The 20099-nt window shown below is 39.1% G+C and overlaps 1 protein-coding gene across 2 annotated transcripts in view; it reads right to left on the reverse strand.

Annotated features, from left to right (window-relative positions):
• Positions 1–20099, reverse strand: part of ZSWIM6 (zinc finger SWIM-type containing 6) — a 112378-nt gene that overhangs the window by 41575 nt on the left and 50704 nt on the right. For both annotated transcript variants that reach the window (XM_040579793.1, XM_040579792.1), the window contains exon 2: positions 7911–8267. In XM_040579793.1, coding sequence (XP_040435727.1) covers positions 7911–8267 — 357 coding nt within the window. The remainder of the gene's footprint in view (positions 1–7910; positions 8268–20099) is intronic.

Here is a 20099-nt window from a genome sequence, read left to right on the forward strand (position 1 = left end):
TGGAATCTTTTTTCAATGAAAATACAACCAGAAGATTTAAAGGGTCAGAGGGATGTCCTGTCTACTAGCTGCTGAGAGGAAAAAAATATCCCCTGGTCAGCAACAGCCTCCAAGTTCAGAGCCTACAGCTGGAAATACTGCATTGCTCTGTGTGTGCATAAATATATATACACACACATATATGTTTAGATTAATAAGAAATTGTGTATTTGAAGATGTGAGTGAACCCTCCTGCCTTCCACAGGAACTGCAGCAGCAGGAAATATAGTCAGAAGACGGGAGTCAAGCCCAGGACAGTACAAAACCCAAGCAATGAAAAAATCTCCTCTTCTGCAAGTGCTTCCGTCTTTAGTATGTTAGTTTTAAGGGGCTTTCAATTCAGTCAGCTACATGCGACACATACTGATAACTCTTCAGTTGCAAAGAAAGAGATAAGAAGGAGAATCAACCCACATGAGAACAAGCAGTGCAGCTGTTGCACAGACCTAGGTTTGCAGTATCACCTTGCAAATAGTTTAAATATTTAATTGCTCTAAAGCACAGCGAAAAGACCTTTGAAAAGGAACTACATAAAAGCAACAATACACAAAATACATTTGTATCTACCCTTCACTCCAATAGAGATTTATCTTTAAATAATCTCTGTATGACTACTTCTAAACTGAATTAAAAATAGCCCAAGATTCCTCAGCTATGCTTCCCTATTTAGGGAAAAAAACAAAAATTCTTCCAGAACTGTTTACATTTTATCAAAAGCGCATCAGTCAGTTTGTGCTACAAGGTTAAATTTCAACACAGCTACTGCAGATTCTTCAACAGCGTTCCTTTATGGGAACAAGGGCACCCGCTGCCCCAGGCCAGCAACACTGACCCCACCAAGGCCTATCCTCCCAGCAAGATTCTACATACACCTTCTCCAGGAGCTCAGCATTGCTATACTTATACCAGCTTTATTTTCATGCCAGTAGGCTAGGAGCCTGTAAAAGCTGATGACACCAAGCCAATGGTTTGAGCTCTACAAGGGTGTTCAGCACAGTACTACGGATATGCCTGACTCAGACCAATTCTTTCTTATAAGATCTTGTATAGGCTATATGCTCAGTGTGATCCAAAATTTTAATTGGGATGCGTAAAGAAATTTAATGCATCCGGCACCAGCTACAGCTGTAATTCACTGATCCTTCAACACTATTGGCATTCTTCAGCAACAGCCATGGACTAACAAGGCATGGAGATGATGTGTCCAATCAAGCACGAGCCCAGACTACCTTCCCACCACGGCAGCAGGCAGGCATCCTAGTGGTGCTGCTGGGGAAGCCTCAGCTTCCACTGCCCACATCACTTTTGTTCTGGGGTTGAGATATGACCACCTCCATGCCTCTCAACTAAGCGGTTTTCAAGGTCAATATGTTCACTTAGAGTCAGGTAAACACTGATCTATCTACGTTTCCTCTCCCACTCGAACACAGATGACTCCTGGGCAATGGACAGGATTTCTACACTACCACTTTCCTTCTGAACACATGGAAGCCGGTGAGTAGACAAGAAACTATCTGAACAACCAACAGGAGAGAGCTGCCTTCGGAGCTGCGAGATGAAGGCCTCCCTAGCAATAGCCAGCAGAAGGCTCGGGCTCAACACCAGGCGGAGCTGAAGGTTCAGCCCAAAGGTGGTGGCCTCGCTCATGGCCACAAACGGGCACTGTGAGGCTTCAGCAGATGGACCATTTGGCTGCGCAGAGGAACATGGGCAGCCCTGAACTTAATATCTGCAGTGCTGTTTGCTTTCAAGATCAAGTCCTGTTCCCTACTTGTAAACTGAGGTTAAGTATTACATGCTTTAGAGGGGTGTCATGAGGATAAATTAGTTCACATTTGAACTATGAAAGTGAAAAGCACTGTATAATTATACTAAATATTTAAACCTGTAATTAAACTGTGTCAGTTTATAGACACTAACATATTAATTTCCCTCCCTCCAACCTCTGGCTTTTTTAACTTCTGTCATGACTGCTCTTTCTAATAGGTTTTAGATTATGTACTTGGAGTTAAATACAATATTTACACTCAGTATATAGATACAACCATACATACTTACGCTCTTTTACTGAAATTACTAAACTGCAATCTTAGCAATCAAAGCAGGAATATTGTGCACCACTTTGTAACACTGAACACTCAAAATCTGAAAACAGGGTAACAGCCTCTTACATTTATGGTTGTAGCAGGTTACATGTTAAATACAACCAATTCACAAGTTTTTAAATGCTTTTGCTGCTTAAAACCCCACAAACACAGAGATCATTTACACAGCAATTTTAAGAGAACTTTCAAAATGCACAACATTCAAGAACTGATGCTGTGTGTGGAGAACTTAACCTACAAAATTAAGTAGAAGCAAAGCAAGAAGCACTGAATAAAATAGGCTAAGAACTGCCTGTATTGCAAACTACTCGGGTGCAGATCTACAGTTAAATGTGGTTAAAACAGAAAGGAGTCTCTAAGGCAAACCTGCTTCCCTGATCCTTATTTCTGAATTATCACAAGTTGTCTTTAAATGAAACCATGCCAAATTACTCATTCATATCCACACTGAAATTTTTTGAAGCTCATTTTAAAAAAAAAATATCTTACTTAACTGGTCTACAGTTCATTTGTATAAATTCTATTAGATGTCATCCCACAGCAGCATTAAGGAGAAGATATGGAAAAATGCTTACAAATAAAAAGCATTACTTACTGAGTACTATGCAAAGACTGAATGGTCCCAGCTAGAAACCAATACTGCTGTACACTGATTCACAACAGAGTAGTGATTAATTTTATAAACTTAGTATGCTCAGAATTATTCTAAACAATTATATAAACCCAAAGATCATAAAATTAATGTTTCAAATATATTATTTTGCCTTTGATTCCCCAAATGATTCAAAGTTTAGACAGAAGTCACTTAATCTTGCATTTAATTTCAGAACTCCTGAGTGGAATATTAACACCTGTTCAGCAGTGCACAGCATCAAGAAAAACTACTGCTGTGAAGCAGCCAGTGCTAACAACAAAAGGTACGAAGACAGGACAGGCTACGCTAAGTTGCTGAGGAAAGTTAGTAAACCCTCAACAATTTTAACGTTGAGAAAATTCTTGACCTTCCATCTGCACATACAGCAAAATGCATAAACTTACCTGCTGACAATATCTAACCTCTCCTGCTAAAAATCCAGTTATCTCAAACATTATATAGCAGTAAGTTTCAGAGTCTACTTGTGTGTGGCAGATAAAGGAACTTCCTTCACAGTACAGACTAGCATGCATTACTTCCATTTATTTTTACCTGTTATGTCTCAAACCAAAATCTCACCATTTATCTTCTGTATAACAAGTTTTAGTTTAATGTTTAATGTATCTGAGAAAACCTTTCTTAAAGCTGTAAGTTTTATAAAGTATTTTTAATGTTATTTTGCAATTAGTAATATTTCATTTTATTTTACATTGTACTACTTATTTAATTCTACTTGCGTTTCTAAAATTTCTCTAGTTTTTTTTTTCTTCCTTCCCAAATTACTTCCTTCCCAAATCCGGTTCACTAAACAGTTCTCATACTAAGCACTGGAGCACTTCACTTTCATCCTTCTTGAAAGGAAACTCAAATGCCATTTCCTCCATTCTTCTTTTGCAACTAGTTTCTTAATCAATTGTCTGTTTAAGCAAGGCCATATGAAACATTCCATCATTACTTAAAGAAGAAAAAGTATCCTTAACATTAAACATTCCTTTTTCTAGTAGATCAGCAATACACTATATTTTGTTGTTTGGCCCTATCCTACCCTACAATTTTCCTACAGATTCACCTGTACCTCTGAATTACCCTTTGGAACTTAAAATATACAGGAACAATACTAGATACTAGGAAATTTTCTTTGAAAGTGATTTTTCTAATAGATGTTTCCTTCCTTGATGCCTCCAACAGCACTCCCAAAATACGTTACAGACTAACATTTACAGAGGATGCACCTAAATCTGCCTTGACAAAGCCAGAACTACCAACAAAACCAACTACCCAGGTACCTCTGCTTCTAAGGAGACAAATGTACTTAAACTGCTTTTTCCCTCTTAAATTGGAGTTGATCTGCTTTTGGTTTTGTAGAGTGCTTTGTATTGTGAGTCAGAGAATCACAGGATGGGATAAGGTCTGGAGAAATTTGTACAGTTCTTCTAAAGGCATAGATTGCAACAGCAGCACGAAATAGTCAGGAAAGAAACAGTACAGCTTAAAAGGTAGAAATTAAATTTTTTTGCTAGGCTGTCCTTAAACCAGTAAAAGGCAGACCCTTTTTCACTCTGTACATAATAGCAAATGCTTGCTAGGAGGAGATTAATATGCCAACAGACCCACACCGCACCCCACCCACCAGCACCTTACAGTTACTTTCCTATTTCCATGCAAGTTCTCAGAAACATAGTTTGACCTTCCAACCAATTTAAGCGAAAGTTTCATATCTAAGAAAAGACAGACCCAAGACGACAAACCCGTCTGATAATCCGTCATCCTGACTGTTCTCTTCCTAGCCTAACACGCCTGACAGCTCCCTCTGCTATGATGGTACAAAAATGAACAGGGAGGAAAAGCGCCTCAGCAGAGCAGGGTCCAAATTTACATCCAGATTCCTGAGTCAGCATCCCCAAACTGAAACTCAATGTGAAGCCACCAGTTGCACAGTGCAGATGACAGGGTATCAGCATGAATACCTGCAGTGTTCTTCAGTACAGAAGATCAGACCGCACAGATCTCCAGTTTTGAAATCATCAGAAACACGTGCAGCTGTAGCAGTGTCACATGAGAACATCAGAACAAAACAAATCTTCTCAATTGTAAGAGGTGTTTTTGTATTCTAAAAACACGCAAAACCCTCTTGTAGTGTAATCACCACCAAATGAAAATTAGTGTGGCAGATACAGCTGAGGTTTCCATATTAAATCACTTTGCTCTCCAGAAGTCACTGAACAGGTAACACATTCCTGCGCTTTTAACAGCATCCCCTTATTTTTTCCTGCAGTGAGGCTCAGTTATGATGCAAGAAAGGATAGTGCATCATTTGTATCCACCAAAGAAGTCAAGATTTGTCATTTCAAAACCCATGTCATGATTGTAAGTCACTTCACTTGTTCCCCCGTAACCTCATTCACAAGGGAGGTAGCCAAAGCCAAACACTGCCTAAGACAGAATTTTGAACAAATGAACACTTACCAAATTCACCTTTTGTAAAAGGAAAATACTGCAGAGTTGTTCCATCTCCCTAGCCAGCTCATAAGCAAGTCAACAAGACTGCTGTGGTCACAGCTTCTCAAAGTCCCGGGTCATTCCTACAGCTGATTTCTTTTGCCTATTACTAGAAATACATGAAAACCAGAACTAGTACAGCCACCACGAGATAAAAAAAAAAAACAATGTATGAGTTGAAGTTTTATATAAGACAACTCTGAAATTAAAACACCTCTAGACAATATTGAATAATTATTTCCTCATCCAACTCCAGATTCAGGACTTCACTTAATCAAAGCTGTTTCTGGTGTTCCTGTACCAGGTCTCCTCTTACTTTTACAAGCACGTCTTCAAGTTTTTCCTCTTGCTTACCTGTGCCTTCAAGCAGTGTTCAATATAAATCCTCTTCAAACACTAGTTTAGTGAGGTTAAACTATTCAAAGCAAGATGGGTCTACTAGGCAGTTTTGTGTTACAAACTGAACATCTGCAGCACAGGAGATATAAAAAAGTGAATGGTGATCCTATATTCACCAGCCTGTGCTATTACAGCCAGCTAGAGATTTTGGGGGGTCTATTTTTTTTATAACTAGATAAACTTCTATTTTCCTTAAAAGAATCCTGTAATGTATTAACACCTTAAACATTTTAAAAAACCCTCAGACCATGGTTTTATGGTAGTCTGAGAGAAAAAGCAGGACATTACAGATCCTCTTTTGTAAGCCAGCTTTCTTTAGTAATACCAGTTTACTTTCTTATGCTGTCTGGATTTTCTATTTCAGTTTTTGGTATTTTATTAAGAAATACCACAGTCAATACAGACATACCTCAATTTCATTTACTGGGAAAACACCGTGTAAGAAACATTTTAGGTTTGTGGTAATTTTAAGCGACCCTACTCAAATTCATTGTGAAATTTCATCATTGATCATTTATGAAATTAACTTAGTTCTTTGGTTTCCTATTCTTTTTGCTATTTGGGCTACGATATAAACATCCTCTCTAAAAACACTTTGGATACTAATGAGTAAGGAGATATTTTGACAATAAGAAAGTAGCTGACAGACTAACAGGCCTAAGATCAGCATAATTACAGACTTAACACTGATCAGGTTTAAGAGCTCTCTGCAACAGCTTGTCATTTCTCTTACATTACCCATAGTGTAGCTAATACAGCCACACATAGCCATCATCTGCCCTTCCTTTCCCACCCCTGCCTTCCCCTTTTCTAATCACCCTTGACACTCATACTCACCATACTTCTTCCTTCCCCTTAGTTCATGTTCAAGCTATTACCAATTCTCATGCAATACATGCCTACAGTTTACAACATCTGAGAATCTTCCTCTGTTGCTTAATATCCTGCTCTGCTTTAGGTTCCCTTTCTTTCCACTGTCACCAGGCAGCTCTGCCAATCACCTTCCCATTAAGTCCAGTAACAACTAGAGCAACCGCCTTGCCTCTAGCCACATTCCTGTAGCTCCCAAAGCCAAAAAGAGCGATGCTCCTGAAATTCACCTTCTTGCAGCACCACCTGCCTGAGTCTGCCAGGGTCACCAGCTCCTAAGGAGAGGGGCTAGGCTGCAGATGAGTCCTGTTACTGAAAACACTCCCTTCTTTTGTTCCACCTACATTATATCTAACACACGTTGTTTTCTTACTCCAATATTAAACAGCTTGGTTGTGTACGTACTACAAACTCTCTGGCATAGCAGTCATCTCTCTTAAATATCAATGCACAAGAACTGTTCCTGTCAATGAACAAACAAAAAAGATGTTCTTAGATATCTGGATAACTTATTCTTCCCATGTAAACTGCCCATATGCTTACAGCTCTGCTCACCTGAGAGGTCATTTCTATTAAGTGACCTTACAGGAACACAGGACTAAAACTAGCTGGGTCACCTCAAATCCACAATTAGTCACTTTCAGTTCTGCAGGGTCCATGTAAAAGCCACCTCAGAAGCCTCATCACACCCAGCACACTTTAACAAACATAAGACGTTCAGGAAAGGAACCTGAGAGCCATTAAAACCACGTGCAGCAGAAAATCAGGACAGATTAAGACCACTGCTGATGCTGTAGGCTGCTGCAGCACTAACAGGAAAAAGGTAGTGAAATATAGGTTTTATATGCTCCCTGACTTCATACAGAAACTAAATCCCAAAGGGTAACAAAACTATATTTAATGAATTAAAAAAACCAGTATCACCTACTTGCTTTTATGCTGTGTCACTAAAACAAAATTACACAATCAAAGTATCAGAAGGTTAGTTCAAGAGGAACAAAACCAAAAAGATGCCATTGGTAAGTTGTTAAGATAGTTCCTTTATGCAATGTGGCTATATAAAGAACACCACCACTCAGTTTTTCATAGCTGGAAAATACAAGCGTGAAGCCAATCAGGCCACATTACCAGTGCTGGACATATCAAGCCCATTGCTTATGAATTTTTTTCTCTTTCCCAAAAAGTATGGTTTTCTAAACATCTTAAAGTCAAGGGTCAATAACAGAATTCTCTTCAGTCAACACAGAATCACAGAGTAATTCAGGTTGGAAGGGACCTCAGCAGGTCACACTTCTGAAAGGCACAAAAAAACCTCAAAACCAAACAGGGAATGAAGCAAAAGGAAGAACAAGTAACAAACTCACCATGGACTTGATTGATTTCTGAATTCTGAGAAAGAATTTCATCTGCTAATTTCTGGGCAGTTGGCAAAACTTCTGTGTGGTGCACTGTGATCAAATACTGTACAAATTTTTGTAGTTGGTCTCTGTTCATTTGAAAGAGTGTCTCTGAAATGGGAAGATGCAGTTTGACCTGATCTGGCTTGCGGATCCGGTATAAAGAGAGTGCCACAACGTGGGCACAGTAAAATATGTCCTTGTTTCCACAGCTACAGGTCACTGAGGTAATCTTGCAACGATCAAAGCTGATAGCTACATTGCAAACAGTTTCTGGCTCCGATTGCATTGCAGGCTCTGTCACTGTGCCACTCAAGTGGAAACCTGTGCAGGAAAAAAACCAAAAAAGAACTTAATATAAATAAAATACTGTATCTCCTTATCAAGAATCTTTCCTTAATAAAAGACATCATCTATTTCTGAGAAATAGTATTTTAAAGGACTTGGTTTAATTACAAATATGATTAGCCCTTTCTTTCATATGTACACTTTTTTGTCTCCAACAAAATCAAAAGGGGGGTTAAATCCTAGTTTACAAGCCTTCTTTGCCATTCTACCACAACATTCCTGGAAGTCTGATAGTAAGAAAAACATTTATTTGGTAAACAATAGCTGCAGAAGCAGAGCTGCATCCAATTAAGACCAATGTGGAACTCCTGGTACCTCAGCAGGTTGGCAGCAGTTTTCCAAACCCCGCCAACCAGGAAGCCTGCAGCACCTACCAGCAAATTTAACCATTCTCTCAGTAAGTATGAAGGAAGTAGTGCACTCTAGTGGCACAAACCCAGGTCCCAACCCTGCCACTGACTCACTGACACAAATCACTTCACCTCTTCGATGGCACCTCTCCCACCACTGAGTTCACACTAAAGCTCACCTTCACCCAAGGGATACGGTATGACAGCTATGTTTGTGTAGCTCTTTGGAGATGGAAACTGCTGCAGTTACCAATACACTGGATGTCAGATTTATAATACTGAATGAGACACGTGCACTATTTCAGAAGACTGCATTACGGTCCTGTTCTCCATTCAGCATAGTAAAGCACAAGGCTAAAGAGCTTGTTGGTTTTTGTTTGGTTTTTTGGTTTGGTTGGGGTTTTTTTTGTATTGTAAGAAGATATGGAGTACTGCAAGAAAGATGTTTGCTTCAGCAAAGACGCCCTAGTTGACACCAAGCCCTGTTGAACCAGGGTCTCAAACTCTGAAGGTAAGGCCTAAGCCCACCTCTGTTTGCGCACCACGAAGTCCCAGGTTTGGCTCTGAACACCTTATTACTGAACAGCAGAATGTGGGGGTTTCTTTCCAATTTTATGTAAGCATGACCTTGATCGTTGGCTCAAGCATTAAGTTAGAGGCACAGATACAGGGCAATACAACTAAGTTTCATATGCCATACCAGGATTAAACTTGAACATATAGCACATATAAAGTCTGGGATGGACACTACAAGGTGTTACGCATTAACTACTCATAATGGAAATACTATAAAACCACACCCCCTCAAAGTCAAAAACTTTTTAGTATTGTTTAAATACCAGAAGAGTGTACTGTAGGCAGCAGTATCACATGAAAATTAAGTGGAGAAAGAATACATACATAAATCTAGTCCAAAATATTGTATCTCCCTTTTTTTTAAAAAACGCTCAAGTTACAGGAAACAGAGGAAGATCTCTCATTTTTTCCATTTATTTATACTGTACATTACAGAGCAGGTTTTGCAGTCAGCATCATTGTTTGGATTACATTCAAGGGCAGGTACACTGATACTCTACTCTGAAGAAGGTCATATGCACACACTAATGTCAACTTTGCAAGAAGATGCTTACCCGTTAAAGTAGTTAAGAGCCAAGGCTGAAGAGGCAGTAAGCTGTAAAGTGCACGGAGAGGAAGGGGGGTGGACTAACAGGCCCAGGAATACATGGTATTCTTGTTCTTGTCTCCACTCGACACTTGCACGGAAAGGGGAGTGCAATTGCCCCTTACAGCATGAGCTCCTCCCTCTGTGTTTCCCTTTGCTTTTTAGGTAGTCATGGCATGCGCCTGTAAGTGCCTCCTCTCAAAAAGAGAGGCTTTGTTAAAACTTAGCCATCTCTATTTCAGGTTAATTCTCAGTATGTGTAAGTTGAATTGGTGGTCCCAAAGAAACTGCAGGGGAGATTTCTCTCCTTGATGTCACTTTCCTCTAAAGCATACATAAAATTATTGTCTCTCATCTGTGAGTTGAGGAAAAGCCTAACACTTGGACACTGAAAGGGCATTATCCCACTCCTTGCTACTCTCAGTAACTACCCGATCCCCTATTAATTCCAACAGAAAAAGGCCCAGTGATAGATTTTCTATTAAACAGATTTAAAAAAAATAAAAAGCCCTACCATCTACTCCAACAATATCACTTCTGATTTGTCAGTATATAATTCAAGCATTCAAAAAGTTAAAATCTTCCTGGAAAGATGAATGTCTCCAGAAATATTCCGAGTTAACAGCAGGCCTGCCTTTAAGTACTGCACTGTTCAGACGCAAACACGGCTCACTGCATCCCCTCCCTCTCCACTGCCATTTTCTGAGAATTCACGTTACAAGCAGCAACATTTACAAACACAGATCCTGGTCCAAACAATTACAACAGCAGTACCATCAAATCACCTAACCTACCCTTCTTAAATTACAGAGGGCTTAAACAAAAACATCAGCTGCTCTTGCAGGCTAAAATGTAGCAGCTCTGTATTAACTATGCTGCAATGATGGACTACGCCTGCTAACTGTGAAAGACCGTTCTCCTCCGCTTCTTCTGTTTTTGAAGAAGAAAGAATTTGTTGTTAGGACATACAATCTTTAAAAAGGTTTCCATACGCTACAGAAAACAACTGGGGAAGTTTCAGCTCAGAAGCCCTGCCAGGCCTGTCACAATTTAACCTACCAGACATCAAGTGCCACCTTCTCTATTGCCACCAGCACTGCAGAGTACTCAGCCGGGAAGGCTGGTCCCCTCCCAAAGACACAGCCTTAACCTCTTTTAACCTAACCTTAACCTAATCATTTAATATTCTCCAAATAAAGTATGAAAAGTTAGGACCAGGTAAAAATGCAGCATAGTGTGCTTTGCTAGAAAGCTTTCACCGACACTAATTTATAGCCTGCCGAGGACAGAGACATTACATGCTCCTGGAAGAAGGCAAAAGGAACCACCTGTGTGGGGACTCAGTGACATTTCAGTAACAGATCTGAAGGAGAATAAAACCTGCAAGCCCTCACTACAAATAGGTATTCCCCTTCAAAAGGAAAATTCCCCTTTTACTCAAAGTTACAAACCTTGCTGCAAATACTTATCCATTAAAAAAAACCCAAACAAATAAAAAACCCAACCAAGAATACTAACATTTCACTTTTAAATGAAAAAGCTCATTTGTCATTACCTAAAAACAACGAAAGAACTGCAGGCAGAAAACTATGTTTGCTACAGAAACTATTTATAGAGCAGGCATGTCTCACCTTTTCCCTTCAGCTGCGGCCATTCGGTAGGTTTTACTGTTTTCAAACCAGCATGTGACCAGTAATTCAAGCTCTGCTGACACGTTCAATGTGCAGAGGCTTTGCATTCTGCAAAAATGTGTTTAGAAAAGCAGTTGTGGCATTAAGACAATGCCTCAAATGAAGCTCTTTTACACAGTGATTTGGCTTCTGTTGAAGGTTCACCTCAAAGACCACAAGAATTATTTAACAGCCAAAACCCAGTGTTTTCAACTGCCGTACTTTTGGAAGGGGACTGAGCCAAGATGTCATGAAGAAGAAGATACTAAGAAGTCAGTGAATTTTACAAAGCAATTTTTGCCAGAATCTGTTTAACAGCATCCAATCCACTAACTAAAAACATTTTCAAACTGTAAAGCTGCCTGATACATGAAAATTCACATCACCACATATTTGCCCACACAAGTATATATGTTTGTCATAAAAAGTAAGTACTTTAGAATAAAGAAACTTCAAAATGTAAGGTACTGAAGAAAAGAAACAACAGTAGCATGTGGAGAAGCAGCAACAGGATGGCTTGTAGTTACTCAAGTCAGAAGTTCTAAAACAGTGAGTTCCACTAATCCAGTGGGATAAGCAGCAAAGCTACTGCACTAAATAAGCATCATTAATGACATCTCACATGCTTAATTCATTTTACTGTCTCCCAGTGTTACAGAGCATCTTCCTCAATATACACAAGTAGACTTGAAGACACATTTTAGAAAGATACAGGCCAAAATGAACGAAAACTATCAGAACAAGAAGCTATGTAAAGTGTTGGGGGTGGGGATTATGCTGATTTAACATGGTGGTGTGGTTCAAGGAAATAAAACAAGTACAATATAACTTCTAAATTAACTGTGAATAGTAATTCAATCCAAAATGTTAGACCACTGGTTTATTTTCTCTCAGTAATTTAAACTTCACAATTCTAAGATGCTCCTTTAGACACATAAGAAAAATATAAAGAAAAAAGTCGCTCACTCAAGGGGAGCTGCATTGATTTGTCATTCAGTCATCAATACAGCAAGCTATTCTGGAGTGAACTTTGAAAAAAACAGTTCTTTCTCAAACTTTTTTGCTGTCCATTCAAAATTATGAAAAATACGCTATCAAAACAAACGACCAACTTAAAAAATGGCAAGCTATTCTGATGAACATACAGTAACAGTATTTTAAGAAGAGGGATTAAAAAATGCAAACCTGCTCTGCATATATTAAAGATATATCTATGCTGTCTAGTGGTTATGACAAAACCCCTCACTAGGTTCACACTTGCAATTGAAAGCTTTGAAATGCAACCATACATCACCACTGGGTATTATTTTTATGTTTTCTTTAAAGGATAAACATCAGAACTGGATTACATAAATACCGTAAAGCTTAAAAAATTGTGCTTCTGAATAGCTTTCTGCTACGTACCTTTTTGAGAACACCATGCGTGGCTCATTCACTATGCACACAAAATTAGGAAATATACTACCAACTATATTTGGAAAATGGATGTTTCCTTAATATTAATCCACTGACTGACCCACTGACCCTTTTTCCAAATAGTTTACAAGACCTATATATACACCCCTAGCCAGGAAAACGCATAAGCTGTTTTACATTCACAGAATAAGAGACCAGCAAAGGGGGTTACTTATAGAGAAGAAAGATGGAAGAGCTTGCTCTGGGAGATGAGGAATCTTCGGTGTGCAAGACCTATGCAGGTAACCTCACGCTGGTAACCAGAATCATATCCTCTACCTTTAACAGTCATTTAAATTAACTTGCAGGCCTACCAGCTAAGATTTGTTCAGACTACTATATTACTTGGCAAACACATCATCACTGCAAAAAGTGAAAAACTCCTCCGCTTCATCGTGCCTAAAAAGCATCAAGAAGAAATGCTTACGGAAAGTAGATTCCAACTATGCACATTAGCTACTTCTTCACAACTTAGATCAGTGGCTGCATTTTCTTTTCCCCCAAGACAAGTGAAAGTCTAAACCATGTTTATCTCATTCAAATTTTGCCTTTTGAGAAGTGGTTTTCTTTCAAGATGGCAAAGTAGTAGCCTACATTCAATTCTGTCTGAACTTTGGAACACTCTAAAAACAGATCGACAACACACTTTGAAATTATTATGAAGTCAAAACTTTGCATGCCACCACTCAGCCTGAAGCTAATGTTAACAGCCTACTTATAAACCAGAGGAAACATTCATTTAAAATGGAAAATACCCTTGAACATGCCAGTAAAAAGGTAGTAAGAATGAGGAGTGGGAAGAAGAGATTAATGAACAAAGGCAGCACATAGATTGTTTACAGTGTATAATGAATGCAGAGGGTATAGAAGAGCTTATGTTTTGAGAGCACTGCCACCTTGAAAAAAAAATTGGCCTTACCATGTACACAAACACTAACAGAGGACCCGTCACAAGGACCTGGATTTCACAACTCCTTTTCATGAAGACAGTAGTCAAGATTTGATATTTTGGGACTTTTGCAAGCAAGAGAGAAAGGGGAAGGAGCATTAAGTAACTCCACGCACACATGCCACTGACAACTTGAAAGTTCACTACCGCTAGCACATGACCAAGAATGTGTATGCTATAACGGTGAGAGCACTAATCACCTGAACAGCAAGATTTATTTGTCCCAGCACTGTGAATTCAACAGTTGCATTCACAAAAAACCCCAGCTTCCAGGACTTCCACCAAGAGCCCAAACCTTCAAGTCTGAGACTGTTCAGCTAATTACATTTATTACATGAAGGCTTCCACTAACACCTCAAACCAAGCTTGATCACATCTCTGCTGCTCAAAAGCAGCTGGTTAACACTGTAGTCCAAGCAGAGGACATGAACAACTGTGGATGGGATATATACATCCATCCAGACTACTCTTCCCTAAAGAAAAGGTAAGGCTGTTCAGACAGCCAATAACAGCAAAATGCCTTCCCCTGCTTAACAGCCATGTAAGAACCCAACTGTTTTAAAACAGATGCAGACCAGCAGCTCATGTTGTCTGGAGGTGGGGGTGCTGAACAAAACATGTACCCCATGAGCATGGCCCCAAGGGTTCCTCAAGGTTTCGCTGCTATCCCTGTGGTTAAACAACTCTCAATCCACCCCACTGGAACCCCATATAAACTACAGAATGACATTTTCACCAGCACTGCTCACAACCTCAGAGCACATGTCTGCAAAACCTGAAAGTCATCTGCACTCCAACTCATTTAACATGGATATAATCAAGCCCATTTTAGGCATTTGTAGCACTAGCTTTGTAGGCAAAGCAAAAGCAGCAAAATCTTGGCATAAACAGCACAGACGTTAAAAAATGCCTTCTAAACAGCAGTAACAAAGAACCCTACCTCTGGCACAGTGATGCTCAAATTATGATCTAGGATGCTATGGCAAATTATGCTTATGGCTCCAAGAGCAGAAGCAGGCAAACACAGTTTAACTGTTTTAAAGGTTTTTAACACAGTGCCAACCATTTGCTGTAAGTGTGAATGATGGACTCCTGTCAGGTCAAGAAGGCTAGCAATCTATGGCTGCAGGTCACCCTTTATCAGGTATACAGATGTATGTACCTGAGAGAGTACATATAACTTCATATAGTTATATACACCCAGCCTTCTTGTTGCCTGTTTGTTGGGTTTTTTTAAAAGGGCATCAGTTTGCTCCTCTATGGTAAGAGTTTAACAGCTGCTCTCTCAGTTCAATACATTGTAAGACCACCAGTAAACAAAATAAAAAAGGAAATCCCAACGTGAGCCTGGAAACCCAGAAGCTGATGCGTGAAAAAGTACAGTTCACCACGGGAGACCAGTAGGCAAATTTGTTTACATATATATATATGGCAATTTTTCTAATAATATACCCCACCGAGATCATGTGACAGCTATTAAAAAGACATATCAGGAATGCTAAATTAAATCATAAAAATGCTTCGCAGAATGTGTGCAAATTAACATTTTACGACTTATGACACATGGAATGTAGTAAGCCTCAAACTTTGGAGAGAGGCTTAATAGGTTATCTGAGCTGAGGGAAACTGGCTGGATCCATCATACAGCAGTTTGCTCAGCAGAAGTGTGAAATAGGAGTCATCAAAACTACAACAGTGCTGAAGAGAAACTGGAAGTAAATTCAAAACTAAGGGTAAGGAAAAAAGGGTAATTAATATTCAAGAAAGTTTCTAGAAGTGCAACTACTCCAAAATAATCGAGCTTTTAATTAACTATGCTGTCCAGACCATCCAGCTAATGTACTAAAATGTTTATAGGTCAATTGTAAAAGAATATAAATGTAGGCCAGCATCAGGCTCAAGTTTACATTCAGCCATAACAAACACAGGAAACAAGAAGGTAAACCAGATTACTAATCTACATTTAAATTTTGATAAACAAGGGCCTGTGAACTTCACAGGCCCTTCTTCTATGCAACGGGAAGAGACTGAGACAGCAGGATACGCACACAGTCTACAAAGATCTGCATCCCAGGAACATGCTGCAAGGATCTGCATCCCAGGAACATGCTGAGGTGCCCAAGAGCAAAGACTGATTACAACCAGTAATCACTGCAGAGGATCACTGCAAAGACATTTGTTGCTAGCCTTCAAGGAGGAATTCACTCTGCTCTGGTGAGCAGAAGCTGGCATCCCTCCTGCAGGAAGCAGACAGCAGATTCATCCCACAGCCCAAGCTATCCATCTCCCAAGGTGATGTCATTTCAGCTTTTACTGCTACTTAATTTTCACATTACATTTGTGCAATAAATTATTTTTACTTGCTACAGTACAAATATAGATATCACAAATGGGAAAGTGACTGCAAATAAGGAAGAGCAACAAAACCAAACGCAGATTAAGCCTCCTGCTTTCATTAACATACACTTAAAGCAATACAACAACAAATAGGCTCCTCTTACATTCATGAAAGTTAAATATTTACAGACTATCAGTTGTTTTAAGCAACTTAGAAGATGCCTTGCCTGTCAGATAGAATACGGTTATTTTTTGAAGTTACTATTTACATTCTTATTGCTAACACAAATTTTCTGTATTCCATGCCTACAGTTAAAGGCTTAGCGTCAACTAAGAATCACCTGTCTCCACAAAAAAGGAAGTAACAGAAATTAAATCATCTGAGACTGAAGAACACCTCTAGCAAAACATGCTCATTTTTAAGGGAGGCAAACAGAGGAAGAATCTAGTCTAATCAATTTTTTGTTGTTGTTTCAAAATGTCCCTCCACCAGTCCAACCACATCTCTGCTTTTTTCACACTCTTACTGCTGCTACCACTGCTACCCAGCTATCCCTTGCTTACCCCACACAGGCTTATCTGCTTCATTTCATTGTCTTAGGTTAAGGTTCATCTTCGACTTAATTTGTACAGCAAATACAAATACAGCATATCATTAGTAGTTGCTGTCTACATGGCTTTTCAAAGACAAACTGATTACAACTAAGACAGGCCACAGAACAGCACAGAACTTCATGACGAGATGGGTGAAAGCAAGAAGGAAAAATCTTTAAAAAACTACATCCTGCTTGACCCTCAACACTGCTTTGTCATCAGGAAAAACTGGTTTCTCATCCTCTTGGATAAGGGCTTGATCAAACTCACACTATTTTTTTACTGGGAAGTGGATAAAATCCTAAGGAGGAAGACAACAACAATCACCAATATAAACTTGGGAAGAGATTTTAAAAAGATTAGAAAATGACTACTTCCTGAAAAGAGCATGTGTCTACATTTCCACAGCCATACTTATAGTCTGGGACAACCCAGAACAGGATGTCTGAAACACAGGCATCCTGCAGTAAAAGGTATTTAGGTCATTCCAACAGCACAAAATATTTAACTGATTAAGTAATTTAACATTGCACTGAAACAGTTCAAGTTTAAGCTATGCAAAACAAGCCAATGTAATTTTATGCTAAATTGACCTTCCATCAGGAAATGTTATACTTGGCTTAAAAGAGGAAACTGCCACTCCCATTTCCATTACTAGTTGTGGAATAAATAGTTTTCTTTTGTTGGAAAAGGAGAGGAAAAAATGAAAAGGTATCAATGCTGTACTTGTGCCAAGTGAAAAATGGCATTAAAACTCCCAGAAAACAGGGGAAACCCTTTCTTTATGGCCATGATTCTGTTCTTCCATTTGTATGCTAAATATTCATAAAGATTTAATCCTTCACATTTACCAAATGGTTTTATTACTTTATCTTTTCAACAATTGTTTGTGCATTACTGCAAGAGTCAGGATGTTCACTAAACTGTTTTACTCATAATCAAAGTGGAAGTAAAAAGAGAAAAAGAGGCTTTTAAATGTAGAAAAAACAGTTACTACATAGGACTTTGGGAGGGGCTCTGTTGATTTTCGGTAGTAAATTTTACAAGATAAATGTTTTCAGCAACTTCCTCTGGTCACCAGAGCACTACAAGGAATTCCAGCAAAAATAATGAAGTATGATGTAGTATTTCCTGACAAAGCAGCAGATAAAAAGCCACTAAAACCATAGTGTTGAAAGAGTTCCAGGTTGAAAGTCTAAAAAGCCACCATCACAACTGAGTCACCCTTGCACGGCTGAAGCACCTTCTTTCTAGCTGTCCAGGGCCAACTGCAGCGGAGCTGCAAACGAAGAATGGAATCCCAAGAAACTATAATAGTAATAATGAAACTGTTGGAGAAAAAAAAAAAAAGTCATGCAAAGGTCACTTACACATCAGAATATCCTTGATGACACTGGCACACAGCCTAAACCCACACAAGTAGAGATACTCTATGAAATCATGTTCTTGTGATTCACAGTTTTTCCATACTTAAGTGTTGCCAGGCTAGACTCTAATCACTTCTCGCTGTTGCAATTACTACTTGATGAAAACAAATCAATATACAGTTCATGGCTAGTGCACCCCATCATCAAAACTAGATGCTAAGAACTCCCATACTATTAACTCCACCATATAGACATGCACCACCTCCCCAGATACGGGATGCAAAATTAATAAGCTTCATGTAAGAAAAATGGATTTTCAAAGGCACAGATGATTTTGAGTGTAAATTACTCACATTATCTTTTCATATTTATGATACAAGTATCTGTTAGTTCAAACCAAAACATTATTTATGTTCCCAGGCCCTGATTTCTGGGAGCTCTGTGCACAGAAAGCACTTGGAATCAGTAAGGGTAGGTGTATGCTGGTGGGGGAGCCTGATGTATGTTCTTCTAAGCCAATGTCAGCACATTCAGAGCACACTGCTGCTCCTCAAACACTGCAGGTAAGAGTAATATGCAATTTTCTTAAAGAAGGTAATAAAGGATCTCACCCCTTCCTCTAAAGCCACACAGTAACTCTCCTTAAATGAGCAAGGCATACCATTCTTCCTTGCCAGAGCCAAGAAATTCTTAGGAATATCTACCTCTAACCTGCAGCACCCAGAAGTTTAACAAGCTATAGTTATTCTGACTGTTAATCTGATTCCAGATTGCATGTTAACACAAAATGTGTTAACCAAGCCTCTATTAATACGCATGGGGTTGAACAATAAAATGCAACCTGAGATTTTTAATTTTTTTTAATTTATGTGTGTCACAAACTAAGTAAAAGCTTTCCAGACAACACAGAAAGAGTGAAAAGTTTGGAAAGGCAGGCGGAAGAAGAAAAAGATGGAACTATATAATCAAGGAAGCAAAACTTTCAGGATCATTTAAACAACCGATTAATCAATCAAAGGAAGGAGGACAAATTATACAGCTAAACAGAATCTAACTTGTCGTTTAGATTTATTAAGCAAGTTACTGGAATTCAGCATGCTGTGGTTTGGCCTCCAGACCAGGTTTTACAGTACCTAAGCCATTAGACTGGGCACCCCAACTAAAAGCACATCTGGTAACATAAAACATTTCCAACTTTCACTGATGAGCCAAAGAACACCTTACAACTACTTTTTGACAGAGGAAAAGGAAACAATTACAAAACCACCATCATTTACTCCACTTTTACTGAAAGTGTGCTGTGGGGAGACACAAAAACAAGGAGACAGAAGAGAAAAGCCTCAAGGATGGAGAAACTATTTACCAGTGAGCCAAGCAACACTGCTCTCAAGCACTGATGAAGTAACTCTCTCCCTTCCAGATCCCTGCATTCCCTTGCCATTTATGTTTGGGCTTCAGCTTCTGGTAACCTATCTATACTACAACTATTAGCATCTGTGGTAAATTGGTAGGTGGTGTACTTGTGGAAGCATGGTAAATGCCTCATTTTGTTAGCTTTGGTTGCCTACTATAGTCAAGGGTTAGGCCTGCTGACGAACATGAAACCCAGCCCACAAGACCAAGTGCACTGCTGACTGATTTTGTGTCTCAAGGTTGTTTGTCAATTTTACTTATCTCAAACTAGACATAGGCTTTGTAGCAGTACTAAGCCTAGTTTCTGATACAGGTCTCATGCCTGCAGGGCTACCTTTTGTAATAAGAAAAGGTTCTCTGTCTGTGGTCTTAATTATTATCATATCCTACATAAACATAATTGGGAGGGTGGGAAAAAGGAAGACCATTGCAAGTTCTTGAAGAAAAAACAAGTTTAAACTCATTCTCACACAGATGCAGTTAAAGACAGAAGGTGCCCTTTGCTGGCAGA

The sequence above is a fragment of the Falco naumanni genome, chromosome Z, assembly GCF_017639655.2.
Source record: "Falco naumanni isolate bFalNau1 chromosome Z, bFalNau1.pat, whole genome shotgun sequence".
Lineage (NCBI taxonomy): Eukaryota > Metazoa > Chordata > Aves > Falconiformes > Falconidae > Falco > Falco naumanni.